This window comes from Nomascus leucogenys, chromosome 13, assembly GCF_006542625.1.
Source record: "Nomascus leucogenys isolate Asia chromosome 13, Asia_NLE_v1, whole genome shotgun sequence".
NCBI lineage: Eukaryota > Metazoa > Chordata > Mammalia > Primates > Hylobatidae > Nomascus > Nomascus leucogenys.
Genome location: NC_044393.1, coordinates 54,074,241 through 54,091,686, shown reverse-complemented (window position 1 = coordinate 54,091,686; position 17,446 = coordinate 54,074,241). Strand labels below are relative to the sequence as shown.

The window sequence follows — 17,446 nt, the reverse complement described above, 5'->3', positions numbered from 1 at the left end:
CTAACAAAATTTTATATATATGTTTATCACTATACTGAACAATCTCACTTCTATCTATAATAACAAAAGAGCCAAAACAACTCTAATGTCCACACAAAGACAACTAGTTGAATAGAGTACAAAAAAAGATACAGTACATTGAAGCTATATCAGTCAATGTCTACATACTACTGTGATCTTCAGCATATATTTTTAAGAGAAAAGAAATGTGGTGAAGACTCTATAATATGCTACTGCTTACCTAAATAAGGAGGGAAATACAAATATATAGATACATACCTACATATAATAAGCAAGCAGGGATGAGTTAGACTTAACTTGCTTTATATATTTGTCTACCTTGCTTTACATATTTGACTTTAGAATGATAGAATACTTTCCTTTATATATTTGACTTCAAGCCTAACTTGCTTTATATTTGAGTTTAGAATGATAGAATACTTCTTACATAATTATAAAGTATATAATTATAAAGGTAAATAAAATATAAAAAACAATTCTGTTTTTGAGACAGGGTCTCCCTCTGTTGCCCAGGCTGGAGTGCAGTGGCACAATCATAACTCACTGCAGCCTCAACCTCCCGGGCTCAAGAAATCCTCCTGTCTCAGCCTCCCAAAGAGCTGGGACCACAGACACATACCATCACATCTGGCTAATTTTTGCATTTTTTTTTTTTGAGACAGAGTCCCACTCTGTCACATAGGCGGAGTGCAGTGGTGTGATCTCAGCTCACTGCAACCTCTGCCTCCCAGGTTCAAACAATTCTCGTGCCTCAGCCTCCTGAGTAGCTGGGATTACAAGCACCTGCCACCATGCCCGGCTAATTTTTGTATTTTTTTTGGTAGCAACGGTGCCTTGCCATGTTGCCTAGGCTAGTCTCAAACTCCTGACCTCAGGTGATCTGCCCGCCTCAGCCTCCAAAAGTGCTAGGATTATAGCTGTGAGCCACTGCGCCCAACCAACAATTCTTAAAAAACAAAAATTACTGATTACTCCTACATTTCTGGTAGGAATGTAAAATGGAATAGCCATTCTGGGAAATAGTCTGACAATATCATAAATATCTAAACATGCAACTACCATATAACCAAGCTGCTGTTCTCTTGGGCATTTAACCCAGAGTGGGGGAAAAACAACTTAGGTTCACACAAAAACCTGTAAACAAATGTTCACAGAAACTTTATTTGTAATAGCCAAAAAAGTAGAAACAACCCAAATGGTCTTCAATGGGTGAACAGGTTAAAGAAACTATGGTACATATACACCATGAAATACTATTGGCAATAAAAAACAAAATCATGATACATCCAACAAATTGGAGGGCTCTCTAGGGAATCATGTTGGATATAAAAGTCAATGCCAAAAGGTCACATACCGGGTCAAATGAAGTCATAAATGTATGACTTCATTTATGTAACATTCTTGAAATGACAAAATTATAGAAATCGATTATAGAATAACAGTTGGCAAAATAAGTTGGCAAAGTTCAGGGGTAGAAGGTAGGTGTGACTATAAAGGGCAGCATGACTCCTGGCAGTGACAGAAATGTTCTATAAAGTGACTGTGTTAATGCCAATATCCTAGTTGTGATATTGTATTAATAGTTATGCAGGCCGGGTGCGGTGGCTCACGCTTGTAATCCCAGCACTTTGGGAGGCCGAGGTGGGCGGATCACGAGGTCAGGAGATCGAGACCACGGTGAAACCCCGTCTCTACTAAAAATACAAAAAAAATTAGCCGGGCGTGGTGGCAGGCACCTGTAGTCCCAGCTACTCGGACAGGCTGAGGCAGGAGAATGGCGTGAACCCAGGAGGCGGAGCTCGCAGTGAGCTGAGATCGCACCACTGCACTCCAGCCTGGGTGACAGAGCGAGACTCCGTCTCAAAAAAAAAAAAAAAAAAAAACATAGTTATGCAAGATGTTAACACTGGGGCAAAATAGGTAAAAGATATCTAGGCTCACTCTACATTATTTCACAACTGCATGTGAATCTACAACTCAGAACATTTAATTTTTAAAAAATCAATAAAATTAATGACCTAAACAACATAAGTGTGTATCCAGTTGGTGTTATAAACACACAATTATTTCAAGAGTCTTAAAACACAATATTGACTATAATACCCTCATACACTATGCCCTATGGGGGGAAGTTCTAAACTGTTTTACACAATCATATTGTTGGTGCTAGTGTTGGCAGTGTTGTTACTCCAAGACTATTATATTCTTGTGTAGGATTAAACAGTTAACCAATTGTGAGATATTCTAATTACATTATTCTCTGTATTGTTGACAACTAGAATAAAAGGAGATAAACATGAAACAGCTACATAAAAACCTGTATTCCTAAATTTCACTTGCAATTATCAGTATAAACTCGGTATTTTATCTTAAAGAAACAGATGAAACATACTTCCTAGCTTTGTCTACTAAAAAGACTAGGAACAGCAACCAATCTAGTAGGAAAGGGCATGACTAGCTCTCCAATTCTGGTCTTGAAAGCCAACTCTGAATTTGGGGCACAGAAGTGCAGGATAAGCCTGAGACATCTTGTCACACTAGATAACTTCTTTGCCATCAAGTACCACTAGGGTATTGTTTAAAGGACTTGATAACCAGCTTGAAGAGGTTCCTACTGACCACAAATGGAATGAAATTTAAGCATCAATAAGGGTAATAGCTGCAATAGACTGACATCCACTATGGTTTAAATCCATGAGGTCATAATGATACTTAATTTTTCATTATTCTGAAAACTAGTAAATAAAGGCTAAGACTCAACAAGCAATTTATCCTGCCTTTCCTCAATGAAATATATCTTAAGAGAACTGAATAGTTAACATAGAGACGTGGCCGGGCAAGGTGGCTCTCGCCTGTAAACCCAACACTTTGGGAGGCCGAGGTGGGAAGACCGCTTGAGCTCAAGAGTTCTAGACCAGCCTGTACAACATGGTGAAACCCTGTATCTACAAAAAAAAAAAAAAACTTGTCAGGCATGGTGGCGATGCCTGTAGTCCCAGCTACTTGGCAGGCTGAGGTGGAAGGATGGGAGAATCACCTGAGCCCAGGAGGCTGAGGCTGCAGTGAGCTGTGGTCACACGTAGCCTCTTCGACAAAGTGAGATCCTGTCTTAAAAAAAAAAAAAAAAAAAAGACAGAGAAGTTTGTTCCGATAAAAATATTCCAACTGATAAGTAATGAACAACAGAATTAACATATCACTAATTTGCAACTCCTAATAAATTAGTGGATCTAAGGACTATCACTGGCTCCCATCATAAGACAACCAGAAATCATGTGCCACCTGATAAGACAACACAGTCTAACTATGAAAATAGTCTTATAAAAAAAAAAAAAAGAAATTGAACCTAAATCTGATCAAGCCTATAGACATAAACACCTTCTTACAGAAACAGAACAGGGAAACTTGTGAAATCATGAGAATACAACTGGCAAAACTCATCGGGACAAACAGCTGAGTTCCCTAAATATGCACACTGTAATGGTAACCAGGGATGGTAGGGAGGGAGGAGTAGGTTTAGAGACTTGAGAGATGAATACCAACCAATCAATATCATAACAATGGCTGGGTAAGCCAGAGATTTTGTTCCATGTACAATAGTAGCTTTGCGGTTTTTTTTTTTGAAACAGGCTCTCACTCTGTCATCTAAGCCGGGGCACAGTGGCATGACCATGCCTCACTGCAGCCTCGAGCTCACAGGCTCAGGCCATCCTCCCACCTCAGCCTCCCAAGCAGCTAGGACTACAGATGCGTGACACCACGCCTGGCTCATCTTTTGTATTTTTAGGAGAGACAGGGTTTCACCATGTTTCCCAAGCTGGTCTCGAACTCCTGGGCTCTTGTGATCTACCTACCTCGGCCTCCCAAAGTGCTGGGATTACAGGCCTGAGCCACCTTGCCCAGATAGTTTGTAATTATTTTTGTAAAAAGAATTGACAGACATATTCTGAAATATATATACACACAAATACATATATACTGAAATATACATGGATGAAATAATATGATACCTGGGATTTGCCTTAAAACAACATGTAAAGGGAGAAGAAATACATGGGAGTATAGATGGGACAAGAATGTCGATAATTACTGAGGTAGGGTGGTGGAAATGTGGGTTTATTATGTATTATTTTATTTTTACTAAGTTTGAAATGTCCATAATAAAAAGATTTTAAAAAACAAAAAAGAAATGTGGAAAAAAAATATTACAAACAGGAAGAATGACAGATCTACCAAATTCTTTAACTAAGGGAGTATTCATCTAGTAACTCTTTAATATAGTGCATTCCAGTTAAAAAAGATGCCATCAGGTAGAAGATGCGCTACTATTTTACGCATCATTAATAAAGTAAAAACTCTATAAACTACGACACACTATTGATAGAAAGATATTTTCATGATTTTAGAGTTGTCAGAATACAAAAATAATAGTAAGAATACACATAAAAATGGAAAAGCCTATGTTAGAATCGATGAAACATAGTGATCCATTAATTCTCCCTTTTTTTTTTTTTTGAAAAAGAGACTGGGTTTTGCTCTGTCACCCAGGCTGGAGTACAGTGGCACAATCAAGGCTCACTGCAGCCTCAAACTCCTGTGCTCAAGCAATCTTCCTGCCTCAACCTCCCAAGTAGTTAGCTCTACAGGCATGAGCCACCACGCCCGGCTGTGATTCATTAATTTTTTTAACTTGAATTCATAAAGGAATTTCTGTTAACTAGTACTACCTCAGTAAAATTACTGGCAATGTTATCAGATATGTGCAACTTACCTAGGCTGACAACGTTCACATAGATATGTATCAGGAATATGCTGCCTATCAATCCCCATGCAGTCAATATGTTGCCAAACGCTTAAAAAAAAAAAGCAGAACATACAGAATATTATTTGCCATCCTTAAATTAAGATTTGATATTCCATTTAACTATCATTTAATAAGCACCTACTTTGAGCTTAGCACTCCTAAAAGGTACTCTGAGAAATTCATAGAAACATGTCTTCAAGGCGATAAAATTTTGAGATGCAAAAGCAAGAGGATAAATATAGGATACATAAATTTTTAAAGCAAATACAATTTTAAAATATAAAATGTATAATTTATTCTACAAATATTATTAGAAATCACAATGTAGAGATGGCCACACTACTTGTAATTAATGAGAAAAGCACCTTGGAGAATAATGAACTTGACTCGAACCTCATTTGGGAAATAGTAAGCTACCACTGTAGCAACATTTATCAAATATCATTTATCAGATATGAAGAGAAGGTGGCCACAAGGCGCTCAACATATATGAAGAGAAATATTCATTTTGAGAAATAGGAGGTTAAAATTGGATTAGTGAGGTACAGTCAGATTACTTAGGACTTGGAATGTGTAGACGTGTGTAAATTTCCTCTGTCAACAGGTAACAATTTTTTAGAGGTGCTTTGGTGGCATGTAGTATTAATTCAAAGAAGTTAAGAAACTGCAAGCAGAAAGACCAACTAAAGAGTCATTTCCAACATTCCACACTTGAGTTAAAAGGAGGGCAGAACCAGAATTAACGCCAGAGAAAAATAAGTTAAAGAATGTAAGAGGCATTCTATGAGAACAGAGATTAAACCTAATTACTTTTAATGGAATACATGGACCAGTTTGAGGCAAATTTCTCAATTTGTTATTATTGTATTTTATTGCCAAGACTAATTTGTCTAAAGTTGATACATATGCCTGACTCCAAAAACAGTCTTAGTTATTCTTTGCATAAGAATAAACTACTTCTAATATGTAACTACAGTAGCTTCCCCCTTATCCATGGTTTGCTTTTCGTGGTTTCATTTACCTGTGTTCAACCACAGTCTGAAAATATTAAGATATTTTCAGGAAGAGGGAGAGAGGGGGTAGAAGGAGAGAGAGGGAGAGAGGGGGTAGAAGGAGAGAGAGAGAGAGAGAGAAGGAGAGAGACAAAGACCACATTTACTTCTATTACAGTATGCTGTTATAATTGTTGTTAAGCTCTTACTGCATCTACTTTATAAATTAAACTTTATCATAGGTATTTATGTATAGAAAAAACATAGTACGGTAGGGTTCAGTACTCTCTGCAGTCTCAGGCATCTACTGGGGGTCTTGGAACATATACCCCAGGGGAAAAGAGGGACTACTGTACCAAACTAACTGCTACTGTGTTGTTCTTTACTTTTCAACTGAGAATGTTGGGGCAAGAACTGACAGAATGTGAAATATATATCAAAGTGCAAAACAGATGTGACAAAGAAAAGTAGCGCAAATGACAAGGCTTAGAGTAACAAATTAAATTAAATTTGTGGGGCAAGTAATGATGGCATGCAGACAACAGAAGAAACAAAGCTAGAATATGAATAAATAATCAGAGCTGTGGATGTCAGACTTCAAAGAGATGAGTATAAGTAGTAGGAACATGTAAAAACAATGAGCCAACGTAAAGTAAGAATAGAGCCTTCCAGGAGACTACAGGCTGAGCAACAGAAAAACAGAGTAACAAATATTGGATTCATAACAAAAAGTACTCTCTGAGAAGCAAATAACTTGAATAATCCAAAAACTGTGAACTGGTCCTTCAATAATTTGTAGATGGATATAAAAACTCCTAAGGACAATTTTACTATTCTCTAATAGAGATAACTGTATCTTATATATAGACCATCGCCATTATATCAAAAGAAAAACACTGCTAAGATTATGTATTAAAATAAAAATTACATACCAAATAGTATGTAATTTTTGACATTAGACATTTTCTACTATGACGAAAGCAAAGTGTCACTGAAGTTATTTTTAGTTTTTTAATTTACCTCCTAAATAAATTTACTGAAGTCATTATTCATGGTAGAATGTGTTACAGGTAATGAAAGTTTATTTTTACATTTGGAAAGGTACTACAATGTTTTTATTATTAAGATAAACTCAAAGTGTTAATATTACAACTTTCCATAAAAATATCAAATTTTACATTCCACTTAATATTTGAATTTCTCATTTTTTGGCAAGAGTAAACAAACTTTTTGAAACATAATGCTAACTGCATGTTTGTATCAATAATATTCAACTCCTAATCACCTAATCTAATAGATGGGGATAATATTACAAATAATAAAAATTGGCTTTAGGGTCCATTTTTATACTTACATTCAAATATGGGTATATGCCATACTACATCACATCAAATAATTAAGCAACACCATAATGACCAGACCCAGGAAATTCTGTAAAGCTCCCGAACTTTCTTGCCCTCTACAATGCACTGCGTAAGTACTCTCCGCTTACCACCCTATGCAGGGGATAAACTCAGTAACTTTCAGGCTGAAATCCTACTGTTCTCTCTTCATCCTCCCCAAATCCTTCCCCCACAATCAAAAAAAAAAAAAAACAGGAAAAAAAAATGAAACAAAACCCCACTTTCTGTCCCAATCACACCTTCTCCAGGGGAGGAGGCCTTTCTTGGTGGCTGAACCAGGGTTGGGGGAGGGGAGACTGTGGTTCTGGTTCAAGGAGACTCCAGAGTGCTGCAAGGTTCAAGTCAAAAGGAGGTGAGAGAGTCAGGTCAAACAAACATCAATCAAAATGTTTAATTTCCTCAAACTGGAAAATCACAGTTGACTAAGCACAAATTATTCCAAAGGAAATACAAGACTAAATTCTCTCATTTCTATCTTGTCTACTGCTATGTTTATGTACTTGTACTACTACTGAACTAAGTGAAAAGAAAAATGTGATCCTACATGAAAAAAGTTCAGAACTGTCTATTACTCAGTTAACAACAGGGATTTCTAGTAAACTCTTTTTTCACATAGGAGGCTTTTTCTAGGACTGCATCAATAGTAGAAGTCCCACTTAAAATATGTATCCATTAATTCCCTTGAAAGTGACTTTAGTTATCTTTTCCAACATTAGCAAAGGTTATCAGCATTCAAGAAAAATAAAACAATGGTGTAAAATATTTTACCTGCATTTGTCACAACAGATCATGTATCCATCATCATGTGTAAAACCACATATGCACCTGGTTACATCAGTACCATAACTTCCATCCTCAGATGTGCTGATTGTAGTAGCACTGGAAGTTTCATCAAAATTAGGAGTGGTAAATATGCCTACTTCATTTTTGCTAATAAGGACTGATGGAGGAGGGGAAGCCGGAGGTGTTGGAGGAGGACGAGCACCATAATTATGGTCCTGAATAATTAAACACAAATATAACACAATATTATTTAATTTCAACAATGATATGAACCAAGCAACTTAAATAAATAAAATTCAACCCTTAATTTCAATACTCAAGAGATATGAGACTGGCTCATTCCTTCCTTAATACCATTAAAAGAATGACTTGGTGAAGCCAGTTATTAAACCACAGTAGTAAGTGAATATATCTATCTACAAAGTGGGAGTGGTCACATTCACATCCAAATTTCATTCCCTCCCTACCAAATCATAAGATATCTTCACATTCCTATGGTCACATACATAGCTCCACCTCCAAGATGAAAGAAGGTATTAAGATGTGAGAATAGAAGTGTTAAAAAAAAAGAAAAAGAAAAACACACATCTCAGAAGTATGGAGCCTAAAGAATAATAAAACAAGACATATTTATCACTATAAAACATATAATATAGTTTTTTTAATTTAGTAATTTTCATTCTGGTCCAAATAGTAAATATCTCTCATAATTCTACCTCTATAGTATCACAAATGTTATTATGCAATTACGTTTGAATCTAAATGCTGCCTCTTACTAGATATGCAATATTTAATATGTTAGATAGGCTTTCATTTTCTCACCTATGAAATAAAAGATGAAAACTACATCTCATGAAGTTGTTTTTAATGATTAAATAATATATGTCTGACATATTATTTAATATTTAATATTATATTTAATATATTTAATAATATATGTCTGACATAACAAGTGCTCAATAAACGGTAACTATAAAATTTACTATATAAATTACTATATAATTCAAAAACTAAAAATTAAAAAATTAAAAAAATTAAAACAAAATTAATTACTGTATAATTCAAAATTAATAGTAGCTGGTACAATACAACCTTATCTACATTCTTTTAGGAAGTAAAGAAATATAATATCAAACTATTAACAGCATAAATTGCAAAATAATAAGAGAAATAGTTCACTTTTATAGAACTTTAATCGCTTAATGGTTAATGAAAAATTAAACACCTAATTATTTTGATAGTATGAGACAACCATGCTTTTTAAACATGCCGTTTCAAGCACAGTATCACATGCATCTACTTTTCAATCTCTAAATTTAAAAATGTTTTTTCAAAGAAGTGTTTAACACTTACCGCATAGGGCAAACCAATGTAACTGTGTGAATGATGTGAGCTGCTGGTATATAACTGGTGGGGATAACTGTTGGATTTCTCAACTACCACAGGGCTAGCTTCTACGGATTCTGGTCTGGGGGGAAAAAGTTGCATCAAAGAGAATTCCATTCATTTTTTTTCCTCTTAATCAATTTAATTAAAATGATAAAGTACTTAAACAGTAAAATATTGGCTATACAAATACAGTATCTACTTACAGCAGGTGGATATACTATAGATAAGATATATCTCATCTAGATTATGTGTCATAAGCAAACTTCTGTTTAATTAAGTAAAATAAATGTCCCACTCCAAGTTCAAACATGGTTTCCCTCTCTCTCATTAAAAAAAATTACTAGAGGCCAATTATTATTTAATAAACCCTATGGCACTGAGAAAACTAGCAAAGGGGTGCAAAGAAGTGGTAGAAATAATTTAAGCAAGACTACACACAGAATCTATATGGACCTCAAGTGGAACTGACGTATGCATTTCAGTGTTCAAAAATATATGTATTCGTTGAGTTTGGCCAGATATTAATATAATAAAGCCTTGGAAATGTCAGTAAACTTAAGGAATAGGAAGTTTCACAATAAACCAGGATTTATACCCGAAAAAAAACATAAACAGCAACCTGTAAGATAAGCAATTCTGGTCTTAGATGATGGAGACTGACCAACTACTGATACAATTTGCCCACTGTTGTTGACTTACAAGCTCCCTGGCCTAGCATTTTACATACATCACTTTCCCAACCTCTTTACTCTTACCAATCCTCCTGAGTTCTACTTGGTTAATTCCTATTGATCAACAAGGTTGTGAACCTACATCTGAGGTCAGTTCACACTAAAATTAATCTCTCCCTTGCAAATACTCAATAACATGGTTTGTTTCTGTGCTTTTATTTTACAAAACTATAACATCACTTGAAAAATTTTTCATGACAATCTTTATCCTACCTCCTATTAAAAACTTTCCATTGGAACTTAGTACTATTTGCACTATTATTTAGTTTAAGGATATTTAGTGGTTATATTCTGATTAGTCGTGAGACTAGCAGCATAAAAAACATTTTTTACAGTCAACTGCTTCTTAATATACTGTCATCCCTTCATGAAGTCTCAATTTAGCTCTCAGTGGCTGCTGTTGTAAGCGCTGTGTGCCAGAATCAGCAAAAAGAGGAGATACAAACTGAGGTTATCTAATGGTTCTAAGGGAGATTGCAAAGAGTCTCTATTACGTTCTGAATACAGTCATGCTTTGCTTAACGTTGGAGATACATTCTGAGAAATACATCATTAGGTGATTTCACTGTTGTGTGAACATGACAGAGTGTACCTTACACAAACCTAGATGGTATAGCCTACTATACACCTAGGATAAATGGCATAGCTATTGCTCCTAGGCTACAAACCTATACAGCATGTTATGTGCTGAATATTGTAGGTAACACAATGCACTGAATATTGTAGGCAACACAAAGCTAAGTATTCTAAATATATCTAAACATAGAAAATAAGGGCTGGGTGTGCTGGCTCATGCCTATGATCTCAACACTTTGGGAGTCTGAGACAGGAGGGTCACTTGAAGCCTGGAGTTCAGGAGTAGCTTGGGTAAGATAGCAAGATTTTCTCTATAGACATTAAAAATAAAAATAAAAATAAAAATAAAAATAAAAATAAAAACAACAGCCAAGCGTGTTGGCACACATCTGTAGTCCTAGCTACTTGGGAGGTTGAGGTGGGAGAACTGTTTGGGCCTACAAGTTTGAGGTTACAGTGAGCTATGATCATGTCACTGCACTCCAGCCTGGGCAACAGAAAGAGACTCTGTCTCTAAAAACAGAAAAAAACATGTACAGTAAAAAGACAAGATGAGAGATAAAAAATGGTACACATGTAGAGGGCACCTCCATTATAATCTTATGGGACCACCACTGTATTATGTGGTCTGGTGTTGACTGAAACATTATGTGTGCATGACTGTACTATGAAAACCAATATTCACCTGTAATCCCCAGCACTTTGGGAGGCCGAGGCGGGTGGATCACAAGCTCAGGAGTTCAAGACCAGCCTGGCCAAGATGGTGAAACCCCATCCCTACTAAAAATACAATAAGTAGCCAAGGGTGATGGCAGGCACCTGTAATCCCAGCTACTTGGGAGGCTGAGACAGGAGAAGCGCTTGAACCCAGGTGGCAGAGGTTGCAGTGAGCCGAGACTGCGCTACTGCACTCCAGCCTGGGCGATAGAGTTAAGACTCTGTCTCAAAAAAAAAAAAAAAAACAGCAAGAAAATCAATATTCAGCTAATGTCTATGCTGTTACATTAAGAGTTCACTTATTCATTATTTTAAAAGAAATGTTTCTTAATTTCAAAATTAATACATGCTCATTGTAGAAAATCTAAATATAGCAGTAATGAGGAAGTGAAAGACCATGTCTCCACCCAACTCCCAAACATTCTCATGTTAATATTTCCATGTATCTTTCTCTAAACTTCTCTATGCATCATTATACCTACACAATTTTTGCTTTTTAAAATCCGAAAATATATGTATTCATGATTTACTTTTTCCATCTTTAAATGTCAACATATATACTTTATTCTTGGTAATAACTGCTTATTTCATTATATGAATGTAAATTTATTTAACAATTTCCCCTACTGGTAGATACTGACATTATTTCTATTTGTCACTATTAAAAGTATTACTGCAAATGTACATCCATTTATCTTTTCTGCATAAATGGTAGTATTTCTATAACATGAATTCCTATAGGTACAATTGCTGAACAAAAGGGTAAATGTACATAAAACTGATACTACCAAACTGCCTTTGATTACAACAGTGACACTTTTTAAATTCTTTAAAAATTACACAGAAGGAAGAAGTGAAGTTTTAGCAACGATTTACAATACTATTCTTAAAGCAACATGCAGGAACTGTGGCCAGAGCACAAAGATTCACTCTTAAAAATTTAGATCAAACTCTGCAAAATATATTACTAAAAGGTGTGGGCAAAACTTGGATATTTTGGAGTAGCGGCCATAACTTTTGCAGTTTGAGGTCCAACAGCAAAACTAGCATGAATTTCTTTTTCCTTCTTCCCAAATGTAAGGACAGAAGTGTTACATTTCTAAGTGTTATACTTCATAATTATTTATAGAAGTGTTTATATAATTATGTATCAAAACATAATCCATGATGCAGTCAGTGTTCATTCTATAGAAAAATGAGATTTCACATACATAATTTTGATATCTTACTCTTCAGTTAGAGAGCGAAGAGCTTACATAGTGGTTTATACTCATTCATATACTGCTTTGTATGTTCTTTTTTTCTTTTAGCCTGTCAGCAGGAAGTATGTATATGTTCTAAAATCACTGAATCCAAAAAAGATTTTTTCTTTATCCATGGGAAATTTCCCAAAAGATATTCATTGCATACTCCAAGAATTCAAAATGTTCAAAATTTTCAAAATGGTCAGAAATAAACTGCAATTACTTTTGCACCAACCTAGTAGCAGGTAATGAAATTATTCCCAATATATAAGCAATAAGGTATGGTCAAAACCACCATAATTTGTAGATGAAGTCACCTTTTCAAAACTCTGAATTCTGTTTCCAACAAGTAGAACAACCGAAATGCATAGAAGGGGATTCTAACATGCAACTCAGCTCTAAAACTAAAATGGTTAAGTATATTCTCTTGTTAATACATAAGCCAATATTTAGGTGCTGACTGCTTCTTTTTTTTTTTTGACATGGAGTCTCGCTCTGTCGCCCAGGCTGGAGTGCAGTGGCGCAATCTCGGCTCACTGCAAGCTCCGCCTCCCGGGTTCACGCCATTCTCCTGCCTCAGCCTCTCCGAGTAGCTGGGACTACAGGCGCCCGCCACCACGCCCGGCTAATTTTTTGTATTTTTAGTAGAGACGGGGTTTCACCATGGTCTCGATCTCCTGACCTTGTGATCCGCCCGCCTCGGCCTCCCAAAGTGCTGGGATTACAAGTGTGAGCCACTGCTTCTTTTAGAAATTCCCCAACAGCTAAAAAATGCAGAAGGAATAAAAAAATTAGAAAAATAACTACACTGCAACCCTTAAGAGGTTATATATCTAGGCAACAAATAACCATGGATGCTAAGACTCTTAGGTAAAAGTTGATAGGTAAGTAAGATGACAACACCTGAATCTGCTGATCATTATTATTATCATTAGGAGTTAGACAACCAAGCTTTATTTGCCTCTCCTAATGCTATGTGATAGGAAGTCCACAGTCCCACCTATAAAATATCATACTGAAAAGAAAAATAGAAAAAGAGAAAAGGAAAAGAATAGAACTTGAAGCTAATTATATCTCTAAATCCAAATACCAGTTTATCAGAAATATGGGGGAAGCAGAATATTACATGACACCAGAAGGAGGCAATCAGCCAACTCCAGAATGTTAAAACTTCTGTAGGCCAAATTTTCCAGTTTCTTCACCAGGTCTATGGCACAAAGGAAAACAAATTTTAAAAGAGGGGGTTGTTATAGATGAAGAGAGATTCAAGAGACATTTCAAGCAAATGCAATGTGTGAATTTTGATCGGATCCCAATTTGAACACATCGCAAAAAGATTTTTGAGACGAGTGAGAAAATTTGAAGATGAACTGGATATTTTATGTTAATTTTGTTATATAATAGTACTGTAGCAGAACAAAAAAGTCCTTAACTGTCAGTGATAGATACTGAATAATACATGGGTGAAATGGGAATTTGTTTTAAAATACTTAAGAGGCTGGGTGCAGTGGCTCACGCTTACAATCACAGCACTTTTTGGGGCCAAAAGGGAGGATCACTTGAGGCCAGAAGTTCATGACCAGTCTGGGCAACACAGCAAGATCCCACCTCTATCAAAAAATGAAAAAATTAGCTGGGCATGGTGGCTCACACCTATAGTCCTAGGCTTCAGCTACTCAGGAGGCTGAAGCAAAAGGATCACTTGAGACAGGGAAGTTGAGGATGCAATGAGCTATGATCATGCCACTGCACTCCAGCCTGGGTTGACAGAGTGAGACTCTGTATCAAAACAAAAACAAAAACAAAAAAACAACTGAAAGACAGATGAAACAAGATTGGCAAAACTTTGAATACTATTGAAGCTAAGTAATGGCCAACTGGGATTACTAGTCTGTTTTACATACTGTCATGTATATATCTCCATTTCCATACTAAAAAGTGGAAATAAAAAAGTTCTTCAAGCATTTTTATCTCACATTTAGTATCTCTATACACTGGGTGCCAGCAAGAATGGTAGTCTATCGCTTTTCCTCCCACTCACAAAGATGTCCTGGGCATTTCTAACCCCTTATTTGTAGAATAACTCTTAACCCTTACTCCTTAATTTCAACACATTCTTCAAGGCTTATTTCAAGTAATATTGAGAGAGTCCTTTCTTGATTGCTTCAACTCCATAATTTTAGGATTCATGAAGAACTTATTTACTGTATTGTTGTTACTTTTCACATAATATTTTTGTGCTCTGCTAACAATCTTCTATCATGCATCTATTATTTTTTCTCCCCAACTATTTTATAACGAGGCATTTTCTCCAGTAGAAAGAATGCCATATTGACCTCTCTGAACTTGAGGTTTTTTATGTGTAAAGTGGGAATAAGGATATTTGCTTTACCTTCTTCCCAGCAATATGAAATTCAAATGTTATAAAGGATGTGAAAATGCATTTTCTCAACTACAATGCCTTACACAGATACATTACACTACTTACTTGTTCAGAATTTGCTCTCAAGTACAACTACAAATACTCTGCCTGAAGCTCCTTAAAAATTGTTTTATAACTTCAGTTCACAATAATTCAAACTTCCAATAGAGTGGTTCTATGTACAAGCCCAACGACACCTGTTTTAAATAAATCACTAATTTTGCTAGAGGAGACAGAACCTATTACCCTAGTAAAAGAAATTTACTACAAATAATATATAGGAAAAACCCAGTAACGGTGAAGGAAGACAATACCCCATGCATATGCAAAAAGACAGGAAAACATGGCAGGTGGAATCTTCAAGTAGTATGTAAAGGTCAGACTTCAGGAACAGTGTTTATTCATGTAAGCCGTCTCTCAAAAGCAAGTAATATCTAAACCCCTGTAATAGAGCCAGATTTTCCTTTGGAGGTTTGGATTCAGAAAAACATCACAATAAACTATCTCTCTGTGTGTTTATAACATAAACATCTGACACAAATTCAAGTACTTGCACTGAAATCTCATGGCAGCATTTGGTATAAAATGGTAGTCTTCCGGAATGATTCCAAATATACTTAAATTTTTTTCCTAGCTCCAAATTAAATAGCAAATTTAAAACATCAAAAAGCTCACAGAAACCCCTGGAGACTACATCCATTTAAACCACTTTGATAGCACTGATTTAACAAATATTGAGGGCTTAATGTTCACTAGGGACCATCAGAAATACAAAGATAAGACACTGTCTCTGCCTTCAAGGAACTTGCAATAATATAGTTTTCTTTCAATCAATAAACATTTGAGCACACAGTAACCACCAGGCAGTGAGATACTGTACCAAATGCTGGAAATAAAAAAAATAAAGTGATCCTTCTTCTTAAGAAACTGACAGGCAAACAAACAAGTGTAACAACAATTACAGTAGTGCCATCAGACATATGCACAGGAGCCTTCATAATAGTAGTTACATTTAAGCAAGTTTTAAAGAATAGCAATTTAACAAGTCCATGAAATAGAGAAGGCAAAGAGATGGAGAAAGTATTCCAGACAGAAAGCACACATGCAGTCAGAGATATCAACATGACACCTTTAAGCACGTTTCTCTAAGCATGATCTACAGACAACCAGCAGCACAATTACCTGTACACAGTGCAAGATGTTATTTTCACAGCTCTACTTAAATGTAATGAACCAGAATGTTTAAAGATTGGACTAAGAAATCTACATTTTAATAAACGCCTTCAATTTTATCTTCACTGAAGTTTAGGAAGAACAGACTGAAAAAGAATTACTAAAATTCAGAACAGTTAAAGGAGTGGAGGATGTGCCAGAGATGAGAATAGACAAGGACTAGTTCAAGAAGAACCCTGCGTATCCAGCTAAGAAATGAATATGATCTCTTATCCTGAAAAACTATACAGAGGGCCAGGCACAACAGCTCACGCCTGTAATCCCAGCACTTTGGGAGGCTGAGGCAGAAGGATCACTTAAGCTCAGTAGTTTGAGTCCAGCCTGGGCAATATAGTGAGACCCCATCTCAAAAAAAAAAAAAAAAACAACCTAAAAAGAAAAACAAAAACTACACAGAGCCACTAATGGTTTGTCTCTCTCCCAAGCAAGTTAATGATGTAAGTGGAGTAGTAGTATGACAAAATAAAACTAAGAGCTTCAAATGTGAGGCTGGATAATCTGTAAATAATTCTCCTAGATTCAATAGGCTCAGGAGAAGCCCTGAAACTGATCAGAGCAGGTAAAAAGTACTACCTCTCCAAGACTCCTTCCATCATCCTCACTCACAAATAGGTAAATTTCCTCTGCTCAATCTAATTCTTCACTTTTCTGAAAAGCACTTGGCACTATGTCTAGTTTCAAAGTGATACTCATGACTGTATGGCATCCAGAGTCCAAACTGGTAACTTTTTTATTTAACAGAGAGATATTAAAATGTGCAACTTGTGGACTGGGTGTGGTAGCTCAAGCCTGTAATCCTAGCACTTTGGGAGGCAAAGGCAGGTGAATCACCTGAGGTCAGGAGTTCGAGATCAAGCCTGACCAACATGGTGAAACCCTGACTCTACTAAAAATACAAAATTAGCCAGGCATGGTGGCGCATGCCTGTAATCCCAGCTACTTGGGAGGCTGAGGCAGGAGAATCGCTTGAACCCAGGAAGCAGAGGTTGCAGTGAGCCGATTGCGCCATTGCACTCCAGCCTGGACAACAAGAGCAAAACTCCATCTCAGATAGATAGATAGATAAGATAGATAGATAGATAGATAGATAGATAGATAGATAGATAGATAGATAGAGCAACTTGCTTTTAC

General features: G+C 36.1%; 1 protein-coding gene across 7 annotated transcripts in view; it reads right to left on the bottom strand.

Moving 5' to 3' along the window:
• KMT2E (lysine methyltransferase 2E) overlaps nucleotides 1–17,446 on the bottom strand; it is a 100,222-nt gene that overhangs the window by 42,468 nt on the left and 40,308 nt on the right. For 6 of the 7 annotated variants that reach the window (XM_030825662.1, XM_030825663.1, XM_030825661.1 and 3 more), the window contains 3 exons: nucleotides 9,357–9,471; nucleotides 7,989–8,218; nucleotides 4,793–4,873 (listed from right to left, as the gene is read on the bottom strand). In XM_030825662.1, the coding sequence (XP_030681522.1) occupies nucleotides 4,793–4,873; nucleotides 7,989–8,218; nucleotides 9,357–9,471 (426 nt within the window). Of the gene's footprint in view, nucleotides 1–4,792; nucleotides 7,549–7,988; nucleotides 8,219–9,356; nucleotides 9,472–17,446 lie in introns of those variants that run through there. The other variant, XM_030825667.1, reaches the window with a different exon arrangement.